Source organism: Xiphias gladius, chromosome 9 (assembly GCF_016859285.1).
Source record: "Xiphias gladius isolate SHS-SW01 ecotype Sanya breed wild chromosome 9, ASM1685928v1, whole genome shotgun sequence".
NCBI lineage: Eukaryota > Metazoa > Chordata > Actinopteri > Istiophoriformes > Xiphiidae > Xiphias > Xiphias gladius.
The window spans coordinates 8,304,667-8,325,361 of NC_053408.1; the positions used below are offsets into that span (position 1 = coordinate 8,304,667).

The window sequence follows — 20,695 nt, forward strand, 5'->3', positions numbered from 1 at the left end:
TTGATTGACTGTAAATTTAAGCATGTAACTAGCGGTTAGGCTATTCACACTAGATTTAAATTACTTGGTCAGAACTGAGAGAAAAAGGAGAGTGTAACATCACAGATCATGAAAACAGGGATTGTCTGATGGCTTCATGCTTTGTGGTCTTTTATTTAATGGGTGGTTATTTGATAAAAGTTGTTTCATATATAGTCAGGTGTCTATTCTTTTGCAAATACCATTGTGTGGTCTGTCTATGTTTTGAATAGGGTTTGTTTTGTTTTTGTGCCTAAGTCAAGTGAGTAGTGGGTTAATGCTCTGTGCTCATGTGAAAATAAAGGCTGGGTGTCAAACCTCAGACTGCAATGTATCCAAGGCAATGAGAATTAAAACCTGTGTGAAATGCTGGGATCAAACCCCTATTAATTTTTTTTTTCTTTTTTTTTTTTTTTTCTGATCAAGAACTCAAGAATTCAGAAGTGTTGCTAATTTTACACTTCATTTAACATAGTTGTTTTTTTTATGGTCTTGTACTGCTGCTCGGGTTAAGAGAATTAAACACTAGTGAATGACTAGTTGGTTATTTTGTTAGATGAAAAAGAGACAATACATTGGTCTCCAGGTTTTGTAAAAATAAAAAAATAAATAAATCGAGAGGACATGCATTGACACAGCAGGAGATGTACATAAATAATAAATATTAGTTTTTTCTCTATGTATGTTTACCCTCTACTATATTTCTGCTTAAAACCAGCTGAACATACTCTAGAAGTGTTCTCTCTTTTAACCAGACTCCATATCTTTTTTCATCAGTGACGTGGAGGTAAATTCACATTTTCTGCTCTATCCTATTTTCTCTCTCTCTCTCGCTCTCCTTCCCTCCCTCTTCTCTCACTCAGCTGCACACTCCTCTTCTCTCCAAAAAGCAAGCGGGCTGTCGTCTCTCCCTTCTGTCTGCCCCATCTGTGATGCAGTATGGGCCGCTGGCTTTATAATGATAGGCAGGCGGAGTGCAGGGCTGTTCACGAGGCGAAGAGGGAACAAACCAGCCCGCTAAAATGGAAGACAAAACTTGAATCAGTTGCCTCACCAAGTCTACGAGAGATCTTGCTCTGCTGAGAAAAGGTTTGCAGTAGTGTCTCTCGCTCTGCCCCAGGGTCCTCCCACCCATGCAAATGTGTGACATGTTGTGTCATACACCGCAGAGATGCGAGGTGGTAAAGAGGCGGAGGACAGTGTCTTGATAACACAGCAGATGTGAACACTCCGAAAGCCATTGGACCAGAATTGGTACCATGTGTTTTTCGCTCCTCATTGCCCCTCCTTCCTCCCTGTACTTGTGTCAGAGCAAGAAAAGGCCCAGAGGCTCGTTAAAACTTTAATATACTGTACAATCACAGTAATTGAGTAGAATTTTCAAGATCTTCCAGTCATGGTTTTAATTTATGAAGTCCCTATGAAAGTTTAATGGATCAGCAGTTGTAGAGTCGCAGCTATGTAAATCATTCTGCAGCTATCTCTGCCTGTGCTGCCTGCCAAGTCCTGCCGTTAGCGTCCTGTGCCCTAGAAAGATGGCCAGATTGCTCCAAAGGCATGACTGTTGCTGGACGTCTGTTCAACACATTGTACCTAGAGGTCTTTCACAGAGCTGTACGATTGGCTGTGAGCTAGCAAGCCGAGTTTTGGCATCAGTTCTGATGCTGTTCACCAAATAGCCACTGTGTAAGTTTGGGGTTTCTATCTTCTATTATATTATTTATGCTAGCAAGTACAGGCTCCTTGCTGCTTGATGAGTATAATATAACGTGCTCACTTAATTATGGAGCAGCTCTCATGAGAAGCATATCAGAGGATGTAGACAAGATGAATATGGTATCCCATCTTATCTTGCTTATGAATTGTGGGAAATGCAGCAATTTGCAAGGAGATATATATAGGATATGATATGCCATATCCTTGTTTTGTTTTAGCAACACAAGCCTGACCGTACTTGAGATGTTTATTATTGTTATTAATATTTTTGTCAGGAAACGTGGATCTGAGTGACACACAGCCCTGGAAGGGTCTTATTAAAAGAAGTTATTGTCGGCAATTGCCGTAGTGAGATACAACACAGTGATTAATGGTGTGTTTTACAGCTGAAAAAACACGTAGGGAGACTCAGATCCAGGAGGACAGCACTGAGAAATAACTGCAAGGAAATTGCTAGGTATGTTTTACCTCCACTGAAAAAAAAACATTCTTCAGATGTGCATCATCCTGGACTGTGCAGGGCCGTAAGGAAAATGAACTGTTTGGGTTTCTTTTTGTTTTGACCTACTTAATGTTCTCCAAAGTGGATGTTCCTTAATGAAACAATCTGTTTTTTTGTTTTTGGTCTTATATCATGATTGCATCACTTAAGCTCTACAATGACAACAAGCTTGTTATAGCGTTTCCCTCAGTGACTTGACAGGTAGTGGGACAACGTTAAGAGACACAGTGCTATGGTAGTCTCTTGTCACTTCTAAACTGTAATAAATTTAGGCCATCTCAGTCATGCTGTCTATGTGTCTCAGCTTCATGAGCATCAAGATGATGTCCCTGGAGACTTGCCGCAAAAACTCTTCCTTTAAACCCCTGTTGCCTATTTTGAGAAGAAATAAAGCACAGAATAGAAACAGGCTTGTAGCCATCTAGCTGTCACGGTCCAGTGCAGTCTAATCATATCCCCTTCCCCTCATGCCTTTGACTATCCCACACTGTCTGTCTTGGAGGTGAAGTCAAAGTTGGCAGCCTCCCGCCTTATCAGCTTTTTTCCCATCACACACTTATCAAAGCTCCCTTTTCTTCTCCCCCTGCCACTGTTTTTTTTTTGTTTACATTGCTCTTGTCATGGCAAGTAAACACCGTCAGTTATCTTTGATGGCAACATCTCAGATAAGCCACATCTGTTCTCTTGTGCATCTGGCGTATGTAGGAGCAAAGTGTGAGCTCTGTGAGGGGAAATGAGACTGAATTGGTAAAAGTGCAGTTCATGCTGATTCATTTTGTGAATCAACATTTTCTGAAGCTGGCATAGCATGGCCTTATTGTGAGAGTGTATTATACGATACTTTTAAAGACATGGATATTTTTCTTTTTCCCGCTCCTGAATTATGCTGATTTGAAACAATATATCTCAAATGTTAGAATTTGCTGCTTTTCTCTGCTTCACATCAATGTAAACTGAATATCGTTCAGTGTTGGATTGTTTGTCAAACAAAACAAGCAATTTGAAGATGTCATCTTGGGCTCGGGGAAATAGTGATGGGCATTTTTTACTATTTGTTGATGCTTTATAGACAATTGCTTAATTGATTTAAAAAAAATTTTTTAACCCCTAGTATGCATCGAACTTCTGGGGCAAAAAAGAGAAGATTCTGAATTACTCAAACATTGATATGATATAACATGACTGATGTCAAAGACACTGCATGGTTGCTTGTTCTTTCCTCTATGCATGCTTGCTTGCATTTGCCTGTATAGGTATTGGTATGTCTGTATTCAGATGTGAATCTGTTGTTGCCCAGTAGAGGAGGCTGTGCATTCTTTATGGTTTGAATGGAGCATCTCCTGGCTTCTTTCTGGTAGCCACCGGATTGAATCTGACCCTCACTAGTACTTGCGTGTCTGGCCTTTTCAACCACCCCCCTCCCCCTTTCTCCAGGGACACACTACAGCAAGCTTGTCGGTCCCCAACCTCCCCGATCCCTCTGGGAAGATCCATTCATGCCCAGAGGGATGCCGGCTGCAGGCCAATGGAGGGGTTAGCAATAACCACTAAGCACCATAAACACTGTAGCTTTACACTCCGTGAACACATCCAGGGGCCTCAGCGGAGTGCTGGCTATGTAAACTATCTAGTTCAAGTGATGTCACAGGGGGGCATTGGATTTAAGCAGGTTTTAGTTTGACGCTAATCCCCTTGTGGCAAACGCTGTGGAAGAGTGGACTGTCCCTGCCAATGGCGTGCATCAACCCCAATGGATTAGTGCGTCTCGTCCCCTCCTCCATTCTGTTGTCATTGTCCGGCATGTGTTTTTAGCCCAATTTCTTTACCCTCGGTCTTAGTTTGGAAAGTAAGCGTGATGCCCAGCACAAGCATGATACCTGCTGTAGAATGGAGTAGAGCCTCACCCTAAAGGTGTGTATGTGCTTTTTGTGTGTGTTTGAGTGTGTGTGTGTGTGTGTGTGTGTGTGTGTGTGTACTCTTTCTATGTGTTTGTCATGTTTTGCCTCTCTCCCCATGGATTTCTAATGTTTCCAGGGCTGAATTATTCAGAAATACTGCCAGCAGGGAGCTACATGATAGTACACACTTTAGAGTGAAGGGAGGCAGGGCCCTACAGCTGCAGATCAGGTAAATGCTTCACCTTTTTTCCTCTTCTCTCCACTCCTCCTTTTTGATTGGGGGTGAGTGTAACTGGAGAGTTGAAACACAATACCTGGCTCTATTTTCCACTATTACTGCTGTCCGCTTTACTGTCTTCACTGATGCCTAACTCAAGTGAGCAGTCGCATTTTGGTGGCTCTCTGGGCCAGCGTGGCCCTGAATGGATTGAAGGCCAAAACGACAGGGCTGCAAGTCGCTGTCACTACTGTGGCACCATTGCGGGACGTAGGAATTCTCTGGCACTGGCTGGGAGAGACGTTGGAGTGATGTTTCACCATCACGTAGATCTTGGAGAGAAACAGGATCCAGTCCTCCAGGCCCCCCTGTACAGGCATATCCAGCAGGACCAGCAGGGTCAGCAGCTACTGAGGAAAAACTCTGTGCCCGATCTTAGCAGCAGCTTCTACCTCAGGCAAGTGATGGCAGGCAGAGCCTCTGCATCACCACAGGATTACTACCTGGCTGACGCTACCTTATCTGGTCAGCCACCTGAAGAGCCTGGCTTTTATAGGGATAACCAGCACCACCTCACCAGATCAGCCCTGCATTATGGGCCCAGTGCTGGGGCGGTGAGGCCTATCTGGGATCAAGGACAGGCAAGAGCCACACCTTCCATGCTGGCCTCTGCCACTACACCTAGTCCGGCGCCTCCCCCCCCCTCACCCCCTCCCCCGCCTCCTCCGCCACCTCCTCCCCCTCCTCCCCCTCCTGTTCACGAGCTGAGCTGTTTGTACAGGGAAACTCTGGGATCTAAGATGATCCCAGACGTCCAGCGTATTGGTGGTAGCTCTCCTGCTTCTGAAGTCTACGGGGTTCAGCCCCCTCTTCCTGTTTACGCTGCTGAGCCACCGTCTCTCTCTCCGCGCCAAGCTTATTACAATATCAACAGCTTGCCCCTGGACTCCTGCCAACGGGCTGCCACCAGTTCAGTGGTGGACGCAGCTTCTCAGGGAATGGACGGAGCTCTCCCTCGGGTTTATGGAGCTGTAGCCTCCCAGAGGCTGCCTTACGACCCAAACTATGACCCCAGCTCAGCCATGGTGCCTGCCACAGCTGGAGTGACCTCCAGCCTGCCTCTTCACCATCCCAGTGCTGCAGACCCCAAGAAGATGGTGGACCCTGCCTTCCTGGCTTTCCTTCGAGCTGAAGGCTTGGCTGAGAGCACTATCACTCTCCTGCTGCAACATGGCTTTGATTCCACTGCCATGCTGGGGATGATGGAGGACCATGATGCCCGCTCTGTGGCCCCTAACTTGGCCCAGGCCCGTGTTTTGTCGCGTGTGGTGCTTGGTTGCAAGACAGGTGGGACAGTACCACGTACACGATCCAACAGCTTCAGCCATCGCAATGACCTGTACATGCAGCCCCAGGGTTTGACCATGGACCCTGGCCTGATGCAGCAACCTCCCACCACCATCCAGACCGTGTCCCCCAGGATGGGAGAATTTCTTGGCAGAAGACCTAGCAGTGCACCCTCCCAACATCTCCTGGAGACCACCACCTACCCAGTGGCACGGTCCCTGGCAAGTGGAGCTTTTTCAGTCAGCCCTGGAGGATATAGCAGTGCTGGGACTCAGGGACGCCCCTTTTCCATGTACAATGCCCACACCGGTCTTGCCATGTCTGCTCTTGGACAACAGCCTCCACCAGCTCCGGGCACCCCTGGAGCAGCACCCAAAACCTTCTCTGGCTCCTATTCCCCCATGGAGCTGATGAAGAGAGCCCCCAACCTTCCCCCAGCATCGCCAGTAGCAGCACCAAGCCCTCTTCACAGCCCCCAACTTCTCCGGAAAGGAATCAATGCTGCTCCTGAGAGTAACATTGTTCCCGCAACTTCTTCCTCCACTCTCCATGCGCAAAATCTTAACAATACCAAGCTAGTAGGACGTCGCACTGGTCCACCTGTCATAGTCTCAACCATGGCCACCACACCTGACACAAGTAATTTCAAACCTCCCCTTTCTCACTCATTTCTTCAAACCCTCTCTCCTCTATCCTTTGTCCTTGTTACTGATTTGTGTTTTTTCTGTTGGTATTGTTAATTTTCTTTGTCTGATTTTTGTTTTGTGGATAGATTAGATGCAAGTGAGATTTAAATCTGTATTCAATAGACAGAGATTTTTGGCATACTACAAAACATCAGACTGACACTCTTTTTGAATAAAGGAGTAGCATGTAAGATGCATCTGTCAAGTTAAGCAGCTTTGCTCTGGGAGGCCTTTTTTAAAATTACGCAGCTATTTATACACGTATTGCAACGGAGTTGTGTCATTTGCCGGAGGGGATCCTGTCTTATCACCAAGTTGAAACATTTCTTATGAGCAAGGCTCCAGTTATTGAGGTCAACTTTTTTTGATCTTTTTCCTCCACTTAGTTTATTGGTCAGAATAATTTTGAAGCAACAGTGTGCTTTTGGAGTTGTTTTGTAGCTTAACCTTGTTTCTTGTACTCGGTTTGTTCACTTGTTGTGGTGAAAATTAAATAGCTGGTGAGCACTCACAAAATAGTATGACAAAAAACACTTGCTAGCACTAAATAGAGGATAGTGTTTATGAGCTGTTATTGTAATATACTCCTACATCTCTTTTTTACAAGACAGAGTTAGTAAATATCAAAAACACATAAACATCCAGCTTGTTTTAAGTATGTTCAAGTTTATTTCCTTCGTTGGCAGCAGAGTTGCTGCCATTCCATTTTACACTGGACTCTCTCCTAATCAGGGGCTTAACTGTCTCCAATCCAATTACACTAATTGGATGTATAGTTGTGTTATAGACTATAATAGGTAACTGATTTTTATAGACACCATGTTGTCTGTTTGAAATTCTGGTTGCATTGCAATGCACCTAAATGTTCTTTCACGTGTATAAGATTAAGATGATTGCCAGTGAACAACAGCAGTTATGATGCTCACTTAAAAATTCTCAAGAATTAATTTACATTGTTATAGTGATGGCCATGAAAGAAATGACTTTTGAAGGTTTTTTTAAACGTGCTGTTGCAAACAACAAGAGCACACTTGTACTTTTTATTTGTTTTCTAGAGTGGTGTTTTCTTTTTAACCACATTCATGTGAATATATTTATTTTTCATCTTCAGTGGCCTCACAGAACACATAATTATGTTTATTTTTCTGTGGAACTTCTATGTCTCATACATGGTTAATGCAAGTAGTGTGGCAGCTTTTTATGTTCAGTTTACAGTGAGAGTGAATTCTCCAGCGAGGCATTATCTCAGCTTATTTTTACACATAAAGGCCTTGATTTCTCCTCTTAACAAGCTGATATATTTCCCTGCTGATGAGAGCTGATGAGCTTAGGGAAGAATTAAATCTTTTAACCTTGCTTTCAGCCATGTAACCCTGTGTCTTGCCTGCCTCTCTAATGGGTCTGTGGGCTGCTGCACTTGTTATAGAGTAATGACTTTTATGAAGTGGTTTCCCTTCATGTGTTGTCAAGGAAATAAGACGTGAGGTGCAAGATCCAGAGGAGGGGGAAGGAATTGTGGGGGAAACAGGGGTTGGAGATAACTTTTCGAGCTTCACGCAAAAATACGCTGCTTTCCAAGGTCACGGTGGCAGCCATTCCCCCCCCCCCCTGAAACACACTTTTAGCACAACAAACTAATTTGCATGTAGCTGACATTTGTTGCTTCAGTAACTTCATCTGATAATGGGCAGCCCTTGCAGACGATCGGAAAGCATACTTCTTAATTGTGTGTTGCCAGGCAACCTAGGTTTCAGTGGTAATCAGAGATAGATAATCTTCACATTTAAGGGAAGGGGGAAAGTGGAGCCCAGCATGCAGTGCTGCAAATTTGTTTTGTACACTTGTTACTCCTTTTTTTTTTTTTGAGCAGCCATTTGCAGTTTGGAGAAGGAGAAAATTGAGTGAAAATAATAAGATGTTGCAAGGCACGTAATGAAAACATTTCTCTTCTCTAAACCCCCCCCTCTTCTGTGAACACTGTGCATCTCAAGATGTGCAAAGGCTCTAGTACACTACTGAAGAGCCTCCCTTATCACATGCATGATGTTTTATGTTCAAACATGCATATTGATAAAAAGTTGACACATTATTCATTTTGCACCTACTGAATTAATTGGTAGTTCTTCCAGTACAAACCAGTACTCTTTTATCATCTTACATCAAAGTGTACATTTACTCATAGGCGTTATGACTTCCACATTTCCATAGTGTTGAATTCTCATTCATTCAGAGCAGACTTGTGAAAGCAACGATGTGAGCAGCACTGAAATTACTAGCACCTGAAAATATTTCTGTAAAAGTTGCAGGTGGGAGGGCCCTGCCTGAGTACTCCTCTCCACTGGGCGCTGTCTTGGTTGGCTAAAGCCGTAAGTAGTGTTAATAATGGCATTAAACGTTTGAGTTGAGCTTAGTTGCAACAGTTTCCTTCCACCTAAAGTAGGGAGAGCGCCTTGCAGCACTCGCATTAGCCATGGAGTTGCCTGTCAGTGGCATTCCACAGAGCAGCACAGGTGGGTAAACCGAACTTTAGTGTCACGTGAAGCAGAATAGCCTCCTCGCTAGCTAGAGACGTGATTGGCTAGTAGTCTGCATGGTGTGTGTGCTCAGTAGATTAAAATGGACACTTGCATGTTGTCCACAAATGCAGGCACGTGGTTTCCTTGTGGAGATAATCCACAGAACATCTTCAGCTGTACTTTTCTGGGCTGGAGAATTAGGAGGCAGTGTGGAGATGGTGGTGGTGTGTTTGGGTGCAGGGCTTGTAGCTTACAGGATGGAGAGAGAGTAAAACCTGGCAACAGGCCCTCATAGCCATATGGAAAGTGTCGGTTGACATGTTCACCTGTGTGTCTGTTTTCTTGGTGTCACTGTGTCCAGGTTGTATCTGCTGCTTGCTGGGAGGTTGATCAAAACATGGCAGGTTCCTTTTTTTTCCTCTTTTTGACATGAAGCCATCACTGTTGCGGTTGACAGTTATGTAACCTTCCAGTGCATGGCTCCCATGGGGGGCTTGAATGGGATTTTAATTTCCCTGCCTGTGTTTGGAAGGACATCCATGAGGATGCATGCCTAATGGGCTCTCAGCTGTCCTTGGCTAAACTGCTTTGTTCAGGTGTCTGACATTGATTTCAGTGTGCACTCCTGCCTGTTTTCCACTGGCTCGTTAGAAAGAAAACATTCCCTGTGTGTCAGCGGGGCCTTAGACTTTGTTTCTGGACACGCCTTTATATCTGTGAGTGTTTTAGACCCAAGGTAGTGTCTTTCCTCCCATTCAGCCACTCTGCTTTTTGATTGTATGAAAGCAAAGTACTTTGATTTAGCGCTTATGTTGCCTCGTGTATTTATAATTAATTTGTATAACTTGTGTCTTGTGATATATACATGTGTGTTTGTGGGTGACACACAATGCTCAATGCTGCTGCCCCCCTCTGTCCTGCCACACACATACACAGATGTCCCTCTCTCAGCAACAGGAAGTGTTTGTCTTTATCTGAGGCCGGCTGGATGTGACAAGGCTGACAGCAGGACATGGGGACAAGACCTTAAGTTTCCTCTATCTGTCTCTTTCTTCCTTTGACCAGCACTATTTACTATGAATATACAGTATAGTGCAGTCAGAAAGTATGATGAAAGTGTTACGATTGCCATTGTTTTGGCTCTACTTTAGCACATTAGCAACCAAGGAGATTTTAATTTAAATTTAATTATGGTGACCTTAAGATTATGTTAATGTGCCTAATTAGTGTTTTTCCCCTAAAATATAATAAAACCCTACACTGTTCATCTGATGTGGACGAAAACACCCTCATATAAAAGCCTCACTTTTCTAATACTTCCTGACTGCTATGTATATTGACCCCTTCCTTATTCCTTATTGCTGTTGACGTAGTAGGTTAGGGTTATTGTAGAGGGCTATTGCCTTACGCTACTTGTCTAGGAAAAGGCTGAGAATTAGGAGTGGGGAAATCCTAGTGGCCATCTGTGTGTGTGTTTGTGTGTTTGTGTGTGTGTGTGTGTGTGTGTGTGTGTGTGTGTGTGTTCGTTGGTTCGTTCGTTGGTTTGTTCGTGTATGTGGATGCTACTATACAGGCATCACGTGTCAGTGGGAGTCTGTGTCATCCTCACTAATCCCACTGATATGAATGAGTGGAGACAGACAAGAGGTTTCGGCTCACATGGCATCGGTCAGGGGTTATTACAGGGAATGTAGCTGTATAATACTCAGTCTAACCCTGCTCATGTATTAATATCTCACAACACAACTTCAAAACGATGCACAGATGAATTGTATGCATTGACGTCTGGATGTATGCTTACGGTGCCTATTTAAACATGTAGTTGTAGAGTATCAGTGATGCATTGTTGTCAGGCTGGGTCTCCAGCACATTAAATTTTAAATTAAACAATGACAAAACAATATCTTTAATTTGAAAGTGTTTCCATCCACCAGATGAACAGTTCAGGAATCGTAACCCTTTGTGTACATTACCTCCTACCTACAGAAAACAATCCGACAAGTAAACCAAAACTTGAATAAACTCATCATACTTAATATTTGCACACTTGATTCCCTTGTTTCACTCTGGTCTTCAGCAACTAAAGCGAACGACCAGTTAGAATGAGATCATGTGACTCTCTTGGTTTGTCAAGAAGACAATTGCCTTGTCTACATACTTAGGGTCTTTTGTTCTGCTTTATTGATCTTAAATTTGGGGATCACCGTAAAAAAAGGGCTATGTATTGTACACCGTTCACCCCTTAAAAAGAAAGTGAATGAAAATGAAATTCAGCACTTTAGCCTCATAGTCATTGATTAATTGCTGGAGTGCCAGTGCAAATCCAAAACAATAACAAAACAAAACATCACTCTTCTAAAACTGTCTTACTGTATTTCATATTCTCTGTAACGATTGTGTTATCAAATGGTGACTGCTCCTCTAGATTCTCAAACGTTTATCTGTGTACAGTCCTTCTGTCATGTGTCTCCAGTTTCCCGAGAACCTGGTAAATGTTGTATGAACTATCTGCTGCCCCATCTCCACTTAGCCTCTGTATTGGTTGTGTCCCCAGGGAAGTATGGCCAGGAAAATCTATTTTTCCACTGCAGTAGTTTTTTTTCTCAGAAAAAAAAAAAAAAAAAAACAAGTGAAAAGAAAAAAGTGTTGTTTAGCCCTATCCCCTCTCACCCCACCACCCCTCACCCCTCCCTCGCTGTTTTCTCATGGTTGATTTTTCCAAGCCATCGGTTGTGTTCACAGAGGGATTAATGGTTTCTGTGAAGCCAGCCAACCCATGGAGGGAACGGAGCCTTCGAGCGAATGAGGAACAGCTGGTCTCCCCCTGCTTGTGACAGCTTGAGTGTTTTGATTGTGTGTTTGTGTGCGTGCATGATAGTAGCAATCTGACCTCCGCACGGGGTCAGAAGCGCCGTCCCTTGTCCGAAAGTCGGCCTTAAGTCTTAGGTTTTCTCCCATCTACTATGCTGCTGCTACTGTTTTTAACTTATATATAAGCCATGTCAGGGAGGAGTATCCATCAGTTTGTGATGGTCAAAAAGTTTTTCAGAATTTCTGAAACTAAATTTTTTTACTTGTGTGTTAAGATACTTAAAAAAATGTTAAATCAAGGAGCTGACTCTTGGATAACATTTTTCAATGCTGAATACAGTTTCAGTGTTTTTTAAGTGCACTCTGCATTCCTCACACTTATTTGAAGATCACAGCGCATTTAGAAAGCATTCAGACCCCTTCACTATTTTCACATTTTGTTATGTTGTAGCCTTATGCTAAAATCAATAAAATTATTTTTTTCCCCCTCATCAATCTACACTCGATACGCCATAATAACAAAGTGAAAACGAAATTTTCGCTAATTTATTTATTAATTAATATGGAAAAACTAAACTATCAGATGTTTGATTGATACTGCTGATATAACACCACCACAGCATGATGCTGCCATCACCATAATTCACCACTGGGATGGTATTGGGCAGTCTTGTTTCTCACAGTCAGAGTCCTTTAGGTGATTTTTTTTTTTTTTTTTTTTTTTGCAAACTCCAAGCGGGCTTTCATGTGTCTTTCACTGAGGAGAGGCTTCCATCTGGCCACTCTGCCATAAAGCCCAGATCAGTGGAGTGCTGCAGTGATGGTTGTCCTTCTGGAAGTTTGTCCCATCTCCACACAGGATCTCTGGAGCTCTGCCATAGTGACCATTGGTTTCTTGGTCACCTCTCTTACAAAGGCCCTTCTGCCCTGATTGCTCAGTTTGGCCAGAAGGCCAGCTCTAGGAGGTCCTGGTTGTTCCAAACTTCTTCCATTGAAGAATTATGGAGGCCACTATGCTCTTGAGAACCTTAAATGCAGCAATTTTTTTGTAGCCTTCCCCAGATCTGTGCCTCAATACAATCCTGTCTCTGAGCTCTGCAGGCAATTCCTTTGGCTTGGTTTTTGATATGCATTGTCAGCTGTGAGACCTTTATATAGACAGGTGTGTGCCTTTCTAAATAATGTCCAATCAATTGAAATGACCATAGTTGGACTCCAATCAAGCTGTAGAAACATCTCAAAGATGATCAAGAGAAATGGGAGACAACTGAGCTAAATATCATAGCTAAAGGTCTGGATACTTATGTCAATGTGATACTTCAGTTTTTTGTTTTTAATAGATTTGCAGAAGTTTCGAAAATTCACTTTTCTCTTTGTCATTGATGGGGTATTGAGTGTAGATTGATGAGAGAGAAAATACATTTTAATGATTTTAGCATAAGGCTGTAACATGACAAAATGTGAAAAAATGAATGGGTCTGAATACTTTGTGAATGCACTTTAAATGTATCCTAAATTGGATTTGAAACAACCAAAATAATGCAGTGAAAGGGTCTTGAATTCAAATTAAAGAAAGCAGCTACTTCTTTCCCATTTTTTAAGAAAAATATTTCAGGTTCCATACCCATGACTGGAGGCAAGCTGATTGGAATTTAGCTGCTGTCACTCTGGCACCTGCAAGCTCCTCCACAGGCCTAAAGGTCACTGCCAAGCACTAAAGGCGAGATGAGGAGTGTGTGCATGTGTGTTTATATGCCTGAGTCTGTGTGCATCTTCTGGCATGTTATGATGGGTGAGAAGAATCGTCCAGCTATTTCTGGAGATTTCATTGTCATTTTTATTCTAATAGCCTCAACGTCCCGTGGCTGCGTTGTTTACAGGATAGCAGCAATATATGCTCATTGCTCGGCGTTGTAAGAATTGCAGCACTTTGGTATAATCTCCCCAATTATCTTTCGTTGATTCTGCCTTATATTATTCCATTCTCCACGGCAGCTGGGGAGGAGATTGGTTTTATGCATGTCGAACAGCAACAGCTGCATCCACTAAAACAGACAACTACCTCTGCACACCTCCCCAGTCCTCTTTTTTTTTTTTTTTTTTGGTCTCCCTCCCCCTCTTTCTCTCTCACTCAGTGGTGGGCAGGTCACCCTGAATTATTCATCAGTGTGAAATGAAAAAGCTCATGGATATTGAATATCCCCTCTGAAGTGGTGGCCAACCTTGTGTTTTTTTTTTTTTTTTTCCCTCTTCTTCATTTTTTTTTTTCCCAGCTGAAAAGAGTAAAGAGTGGCAGATCTCATTGCCAGGGTATTTCAAAGGTTAACCAATAGCTTTACCTTGCTCACATATTTACTTTCTGGTCTATGGCCAGCGAGGAGGGGTTGGAGGGAGAAAGGGAAACGGGATGAAGAATAAGATGAGGAAAAGAGGAGATGAAAAGAATAGGAATTTAAAAAAAAAACTTAGAGTAGTAATGTGTGTATCTGTGGATATTTTTCTCCTGGAACAACTTGTTTCTCTGCCCACCACAGTGGGTTACCTTGTTGTGTAGCTGCGGCTGATTCGCCAACCTTTCTTGTCGTGTGTTTTGAGGCCTGTTCCTTCTTGGAATGAGTGTGCCTGTGGTCGGTTGTGGTCATCCTGATCGACCGGTTGTCATTTGTTTCCCTCGTCTTTTGTCCTGTGGTTTGATCTGCGGCCCGCACTGCTAATCAATGCTACTGGTTGCCATTCATTTAGCTCAGCAGCCAACAAACACAGCGGGGACTCTCAGAACATCTCCCATGTGAGAGCATATAAAATCGGAAGCAAGGATAAGGGGGAAAAAATCCTTCAAGCTTTTTCTTTTTTTCCTTTTACATCTTTAGGACATTTTAGTCACATTAGAATATTTCTGTGTCCACCATTTGTTGGCATTAGTGTCTTTATTGGTCTAACGAGCAAGCAGAATGCTGTTTCCCTGAAGGACAAAGATTTGAAAAAGCCTCCTTTATGCCAGAGAGCAGATGCTAAGATAATAAATAAATAAAATAAATAAAAACTACTCAAGGGGCAAACCCTTCCTCCCCTGTTTCATATATTGTACTTGCTAATAGGACATGGAGTGTTTTATTCATTCAATAATATTTGAGAGAACAGTCCAGCTCTGACCTTGCGTCTCTCTCATTGGCCATTATGTTACTACTATCGTGTACCCTTTCAGTCATTAAAGTCCATTTTCCTCCATTCCCAATTTCTACTGCAGCATAGACAATTACCCAGGAATCCTTTTAAGAGTATTCCCAAGCCATACAAAGACCAAATGTGCCTGCAGGAAGCAGCCAGGGGTTTAACTGGCTAACCTTTTTCAAAAAGTTCTTAACAGAGGCGTATTGACTGAAAATTGGAGAGGGGAACGCTATTTTATTTTCCTATAAATGAAACAATTCAAATCATTTGTCTTCCAGGAAACAGTTTGAGGCTCTTTTTCACTTTTTTGAGAACATCCTGTTACCTCAAGGTAGTTGCACTTTAGCCTAAGTGAAGTGCATCAGCTGATGGCATACAGAAAGTGGGCCAGCGTCAGTGTAGCTGAACGGTGTCAAGTGTTCCGGGTGTCGTATTGAGTGACCAGAAATGCAGAAACTACAGTTACAGTGGGCTTCAGGGTGTTGTGGGTAGTGGGAAAGGGATCTGTCTTTCCAGAGGAAGTGTAAAATATCATCTGCTATGGTGGAGGGAGGTGGATGAGTAGGTGGGTAGGAGTTTCTTTCCTGAGGGTGTAAGAGATGAAGCGAGGGGGGTTATGATGATGAAAATGGCTGTAACTCTCCAGGAAAGTGAGCTTTAAAAGGCTGTAAGTGGACACCTCATAGTATCTGATGGCTGACTCCTGGCTGACAAGACCCCGCGACCCTGGCGTATTTATCGTAATGGAGCACAGCTGGGCCGTAGCTTCGATGGTTTAATAGCCATGTGACAGCATAGGGGGAAAGCAGAAGGTATTGTGTGTGTGTGTGTGTGTGTGTGTGTAGAGGCATTTTATTTACTTGTGCACTCTGCTGAGTGGCACGCAGGGGCCACACTTTGGAGGGTGGGCCTCTCTGCTGCGTCTCCACTCTCACTGCCAGGCCAGATGGCTCCTGTCACTGAGAGAGAAGGAGGAGCGATGGAAGGAAAAGGGGAAGGGGGGGAGCTCTGAGTCGCCCTTAACAGCGCCAGAGTGGCCCGTCCCCAGAGCCACCACATCTGGAGACCACCTGCAGCTGGCTCAACCCGTTTCCTCCATCCTCGTCCCTTTCCTTCTTGCACACGCTCGCTTTCTCACTCTGTTTTTCCAGATGGGGGAGGTGACCGTGGTGGCAGTGGACTGTTTGGTCAGGCTGTGATTTGTGTCCATATTTCAGCAACTTTAGTGTGTTTCTGCCATGGCTGGAGGAGTAGGAGGAGGGGGGCCTGAGTGAAGGAGAGATGGGAAGAGGAGGAGGTGGCAGCAGCGGCGGTGGTGGTGTTGGTATGAAAGCACAACAAAATATCATTTTATTTTATGACTGCACCAGCCTCCGAGTGTGGTGGGCTTTTTTGGATTTGTTATATTTCTTTTTTTATTCCTCCCCAAGTAAAAAGGCAGAGTGAAAATGCTCGCTTTTCTTCTCTTCGCTGTTGCTGCAACTAATCCAGAGGCCACAGAGGGGCTGTTCCTGCCTGGAAAATAAAGCCTGCCTGCCCTCCTTGGCTCCCCCCAAATAAAATACACTCATTTGCATTCCCATGCTGTAATTTAGACCCCCCCCTCTCTTTCTCATTCACTATCTCTCTGTCCCTCATCCCTACATCTTTTCAGCTCCAGTCCTTGTGGTTCCACAGGGATTGGAACGTGGGAGGGGAAGAGAGAAGGGGAGGCAGAGAAAACAAAAGCAGAGAGGCAATGTTGACTCAGGGTTGTTATCTGGACTGCTGCTGAGGGGGTGGGGGCTCTTGTGTGTGTGTGTGTGTGTGTGTGTGTGTGTGTGTGTGTGTGTGTGTGTGTGTGTGTGTGTGTGTCTGCATACATGCCTGGGGGGGGGGGGTTATTTGCCCTGGCTGCTGCCACGGCAGGTGCCTCTCAGTGGATAAACCTGGGCCTCCTAAATAAATATTCACCATGGGGAAATTAGACTTGCGTTACCAAAAGCTACACTACTACTGCTGTCTTTCCCTTCTTCTCTCCGCCTCTTGTCACACCAAGAATGTCCAGTCCATTGAGGATCAGCCATCTCACTCCCATATCCCAAAAAGAAGTATCACTGAGCATAAAGGATAGCAAAGGGATAAACCTGTTTTCAGCGTGTACCTATGTTGTATAATGACTGTGTCTTTATGTTAAGATGAGTCCCCCCCCCCGATATTTTGGTTGGAGGTTAGAGGTTTCAGCTCTTAAACTAAATTGTTGAGCAAACAAACATGACCTTTGACTAAGATTTTATTGCATTATTCATTCCCTGAGCATTACATTTTGCAGTGGGTATAGAGATTGCTGTCTGTAAGGAATTAGCATCTAAGGATATTTTCTTAAACCTGCTGTTTGTTTGCTCTTGTCCATGGATAATCATTCTTTGTTGCTAGTCCCAGCCTGACCTCGATTCATTCTCTGGCTAGCTGCTAGCAACTGCTGATTATGCTCATCCATATCCCAGTGCACAAACTTGCAGAGTATACCTTGTGGTTGGGTCAAGGTGAGGTCAGCTTATTTTCCTACCACAAACTAACCACTCCAGACTTTGCTTGACATTGGATCGAGACAACTTCCAAGGGTCTTGGTTTGGTTGTAAAAATTCTGTTCAGATGAGGTCTGTGAACATTTTTCTGGGACAAGTATCTTGAAACTTGAGCAGATCAAACCAAAACTATACATGTTTAGATACTACTGAGAAAATATGTGTTTTGTAACTTGGTTGAACTGAATCTTCATTTACAAAGTGCTAGAACATTAGCATAAAAGAAAATCCATACTTTTGATACCAAGTTGAAACTACAAAAAGTCAAAACAGCAGCAATGTAGCACAAGACAGAGTCAAGAATGGAAAAAACAAAATCCAAAGCAAGAAAAAAATACTATAAAAGCCAAGGGGATTTCTCTAGTACAACTGCTCCTGTGCTGAACCCCCTGCTGAACTGAGTCCAGCATCTGAAATGGACCCCTGAACCTCTGGTCATGATGTGGTCAGCTGATGCCTTGTCTCCGGGCGGCAGGTTGGCATGTTCTACCACTTGCTTTCTAAAAATCCCTTTAAGTGCTTTAGGAGGATTTAACAAGCTTCTACATCCAGCAGCCAAGTTCCAGTGCTTACAGGAAAAGGGCGCTTACAGTATAATTAGGCTGGTTAAAGAAGAGGGCTCCCTCTCAACGGTAAATCCACATGGACTGTAAGGAGGCTCAGGCCATTTGTCGGGTCTTCCAGATCATGACCGCTGCTCTTGATGTCTCACTGTGCTAAAGGTCAGGGCTTAAAGGGGTCGTGCAGTAGGAAGGAGATTGGAGTGTAGACTCTGAACTATGAATTTAAAATGAAAAGTGCAGTACTACGCTTAGGAAAGGAAAACAGCTCTTAGGAAAACCATTTTTTGACTATAAACCTGTATTTATAATAGTCCTATGAAATATAAAGCCTCCAACTAAGTTAAAGTAAGACAAGAATATGATAAATTATATATCTTACAGATCTTTAAAATTGGGTTTTCATCGATTTCCCAAATTAACACTGATACATTTATACATTTTGGGAGATAAAAATACAAACTTTGAACTCTGATTAGTTTTATTTCACTGGTGCACTGGTTTGTACATCAGACTGTTGTGTTAACTGGGTGTGTGTAGGCACAAATGCTTGTGCTCAAAGGCGTGGTTGCAGCTTTGGCAACAGTGGATGAGGGGCGAACAGATGTGGCCTTCAGTACTGGTTTAAACCAGAGCCTGGCTGCTCTACATCTAAAAGAGGAAGTGTGTGTTGGTGATTGGCCTGCTGTGCCAATCTGTTCTCATTAGTGTTTACTCGCCCCCTCCAAACATGTAACGACATGCATGTCAACTGCTGGATTCAGGAGCATATAGCTGTTTGTTTGCACCAGGCCTGTGGCTGCACGTAACCCATCCCCTCTTCCCAGCTACCTTTTCCACTGAGATACACTTCTTTCTGGATTCATTAGCTTCTGATTGTCTGATATGGCATCTGCTGGAGAGATCACAAGCAGATCGTCATGGAGCAAGAAACCTCAGTCCCTCTAGGAATTTGGAAACTTGTGATCACAAGAGTTAACACAAATCAGTCAACCAGTCCAAGATTTTGCATTTTTTGCAAAATTCCCACTAACTTTTCCACAAAAGAAATGTCAAGCTTGAAGAATTATGCAGCACTAAAATCGAGATCAGTCACACTTTTGTAAGCAAAAGATAAAGAGAAGTCAAACTCAATCTCCACAAACAACCTTCCCTAACTACAGTAAGAAAGGACCTTGTCTCCCTAGAAGTTTGTCTTTTATGGCAGCATTTGCCTTCAGGCAAAGTTACAAATACTGACTCATCTTATTGCTAATACCCAAAACTATCCATTTGCTTAAATAATTTACTTATTACTAAGTTATTTAATAATCGCAATTATTTTCCATGATTTATCTCGGAATAACCCTAAAATAAACACAAATTTTATTGCGGGTTTTTTGAAAAACTTGAAAATCCAGCCACTGTTGGCCAAGTAATCACAAAAAACCACACAATGAAAATACGCTCTACCTGTGAACCGAGCAGCTGTAGTCAGGTATAATCTTTAACTACTTTCGTTGGAGCTCAATACTGTTCGACCTTTTAACCTGTGGAGTTAGCAGTCATCAGTGGCCATTCATGAAGTCTGCAGTGTTCTTTGATATGCCCTTCTTCTTCTTCTTCTTCTTAAATTATACCCAACCCCGCAGAATGGCTCTGTCTTTTGAGAAGCTGTGATCTGCCACGTTCCATATTAACATATTGCTGTCAGTCAGCGCCCCCCTCCTCTTGCACATCCTCTAATGTTATTGAAGAGAGAAAGATCAGAGGGGCAGCCGTATCCCCACACTCCATCAAGAGTGTGTATATATGGGTGTACATCTGTGGATGTGTGTGTGTGTCTGGCCGGCTGGCAGGAAGTGGGGGCTGCTGCCTTTGATGGTCACACTCCCTCAGATGTGTCATTGCTACAGACGGTGGCTCGGCTGACACACCGTGTCTCCGCTCGTTGGGCTCTTGCCGCTGAGAAACAGCAGCCCTGACAGTCACGTAAACACACACATACACATAAAAACACACTTAGAGTGGATACACACAATTATGCTGCACAAAAAAAAAAAAAGAAAAGTGGCTTTACACCGGGATGGACACATCCACCCACCCCATGAGCCAAAACTGCGTGGGCCGTTCCACCTCACCACTTTACTGTCAGTGATAATCGATTCTGGCGTGTGACCGTGCTGGGCTCTTTGTCTATTGGTCGCGCCTGTCATGCAGCCGGCGAGGTGTGTGCATGTGTGTGTATTCATGTGTACGTGCCTTGGTCTGCTCTGGCCACGCTGCAGAGTTGCAAGGAGGCTCCAGTTACATTGTTATTCTAAACAGGGTGTTTTCAGCCGATCGTCCTCACATTCAGCAGAGCGATCTGTCAGTTTGCTCCTCTCCCTCCAGGGACCAAACTGTGAACTTAACACACTCGGCTCTGATGACTTCTCTGATGGTGCGAAAAACAGCCAGCTCTACAGCTGTAATGTTATTGCTGGAGTGGCTTGAATGTAGCATTGTTCCTCTGGTTTAGAGTGTGTGCGTGCATGTGTGTTTCAGTGTGTGTATTGCATATTGAGAGGGAGGGAGGGGAGTGTGAGTGTGTATGTCACCATTCCAATCTCTTCCTGGTAACCCGCAAAATACCAGGGTGGGGTGAGGTTGTGTTTTTGTGTGTGTGTGTGTGTGTGTGTGTGTGTGTGTGTGTGTGTGGTTTGGG

The 20,695-nt window shown here is 43.7% G+C and overlaps 1 protein-coding gene across 5 annotated transcripts in view; it reads left to right on the forward strand.

The window, feature by feature from the left end:
- The window catches only part of ctbp2l (C-terminal binding protein 2, like), a 92,223-nt gene that overhangs the window by 44,171 nt on the left and 27,357 nt on the right, over positions 1-20,695 (forward strand). The window contains exon 1 of one of the 5 annotated variants that reach the window (XM_040135987.1): positions 4,498-6,337. The exons of the other annotated variants lie outside the window; for them this stretch is intronic. Within the exon in view, the coding sequence (XP_039991921.1) occupies positions 4,498-6,337 (1,840 nt within the window). Of the gene's footprint in view, positions 1-4,497; positions 6,338-20,695 lie in introns of those variants that run through there. 5 annotated transcript variants of the gene reach the window in all.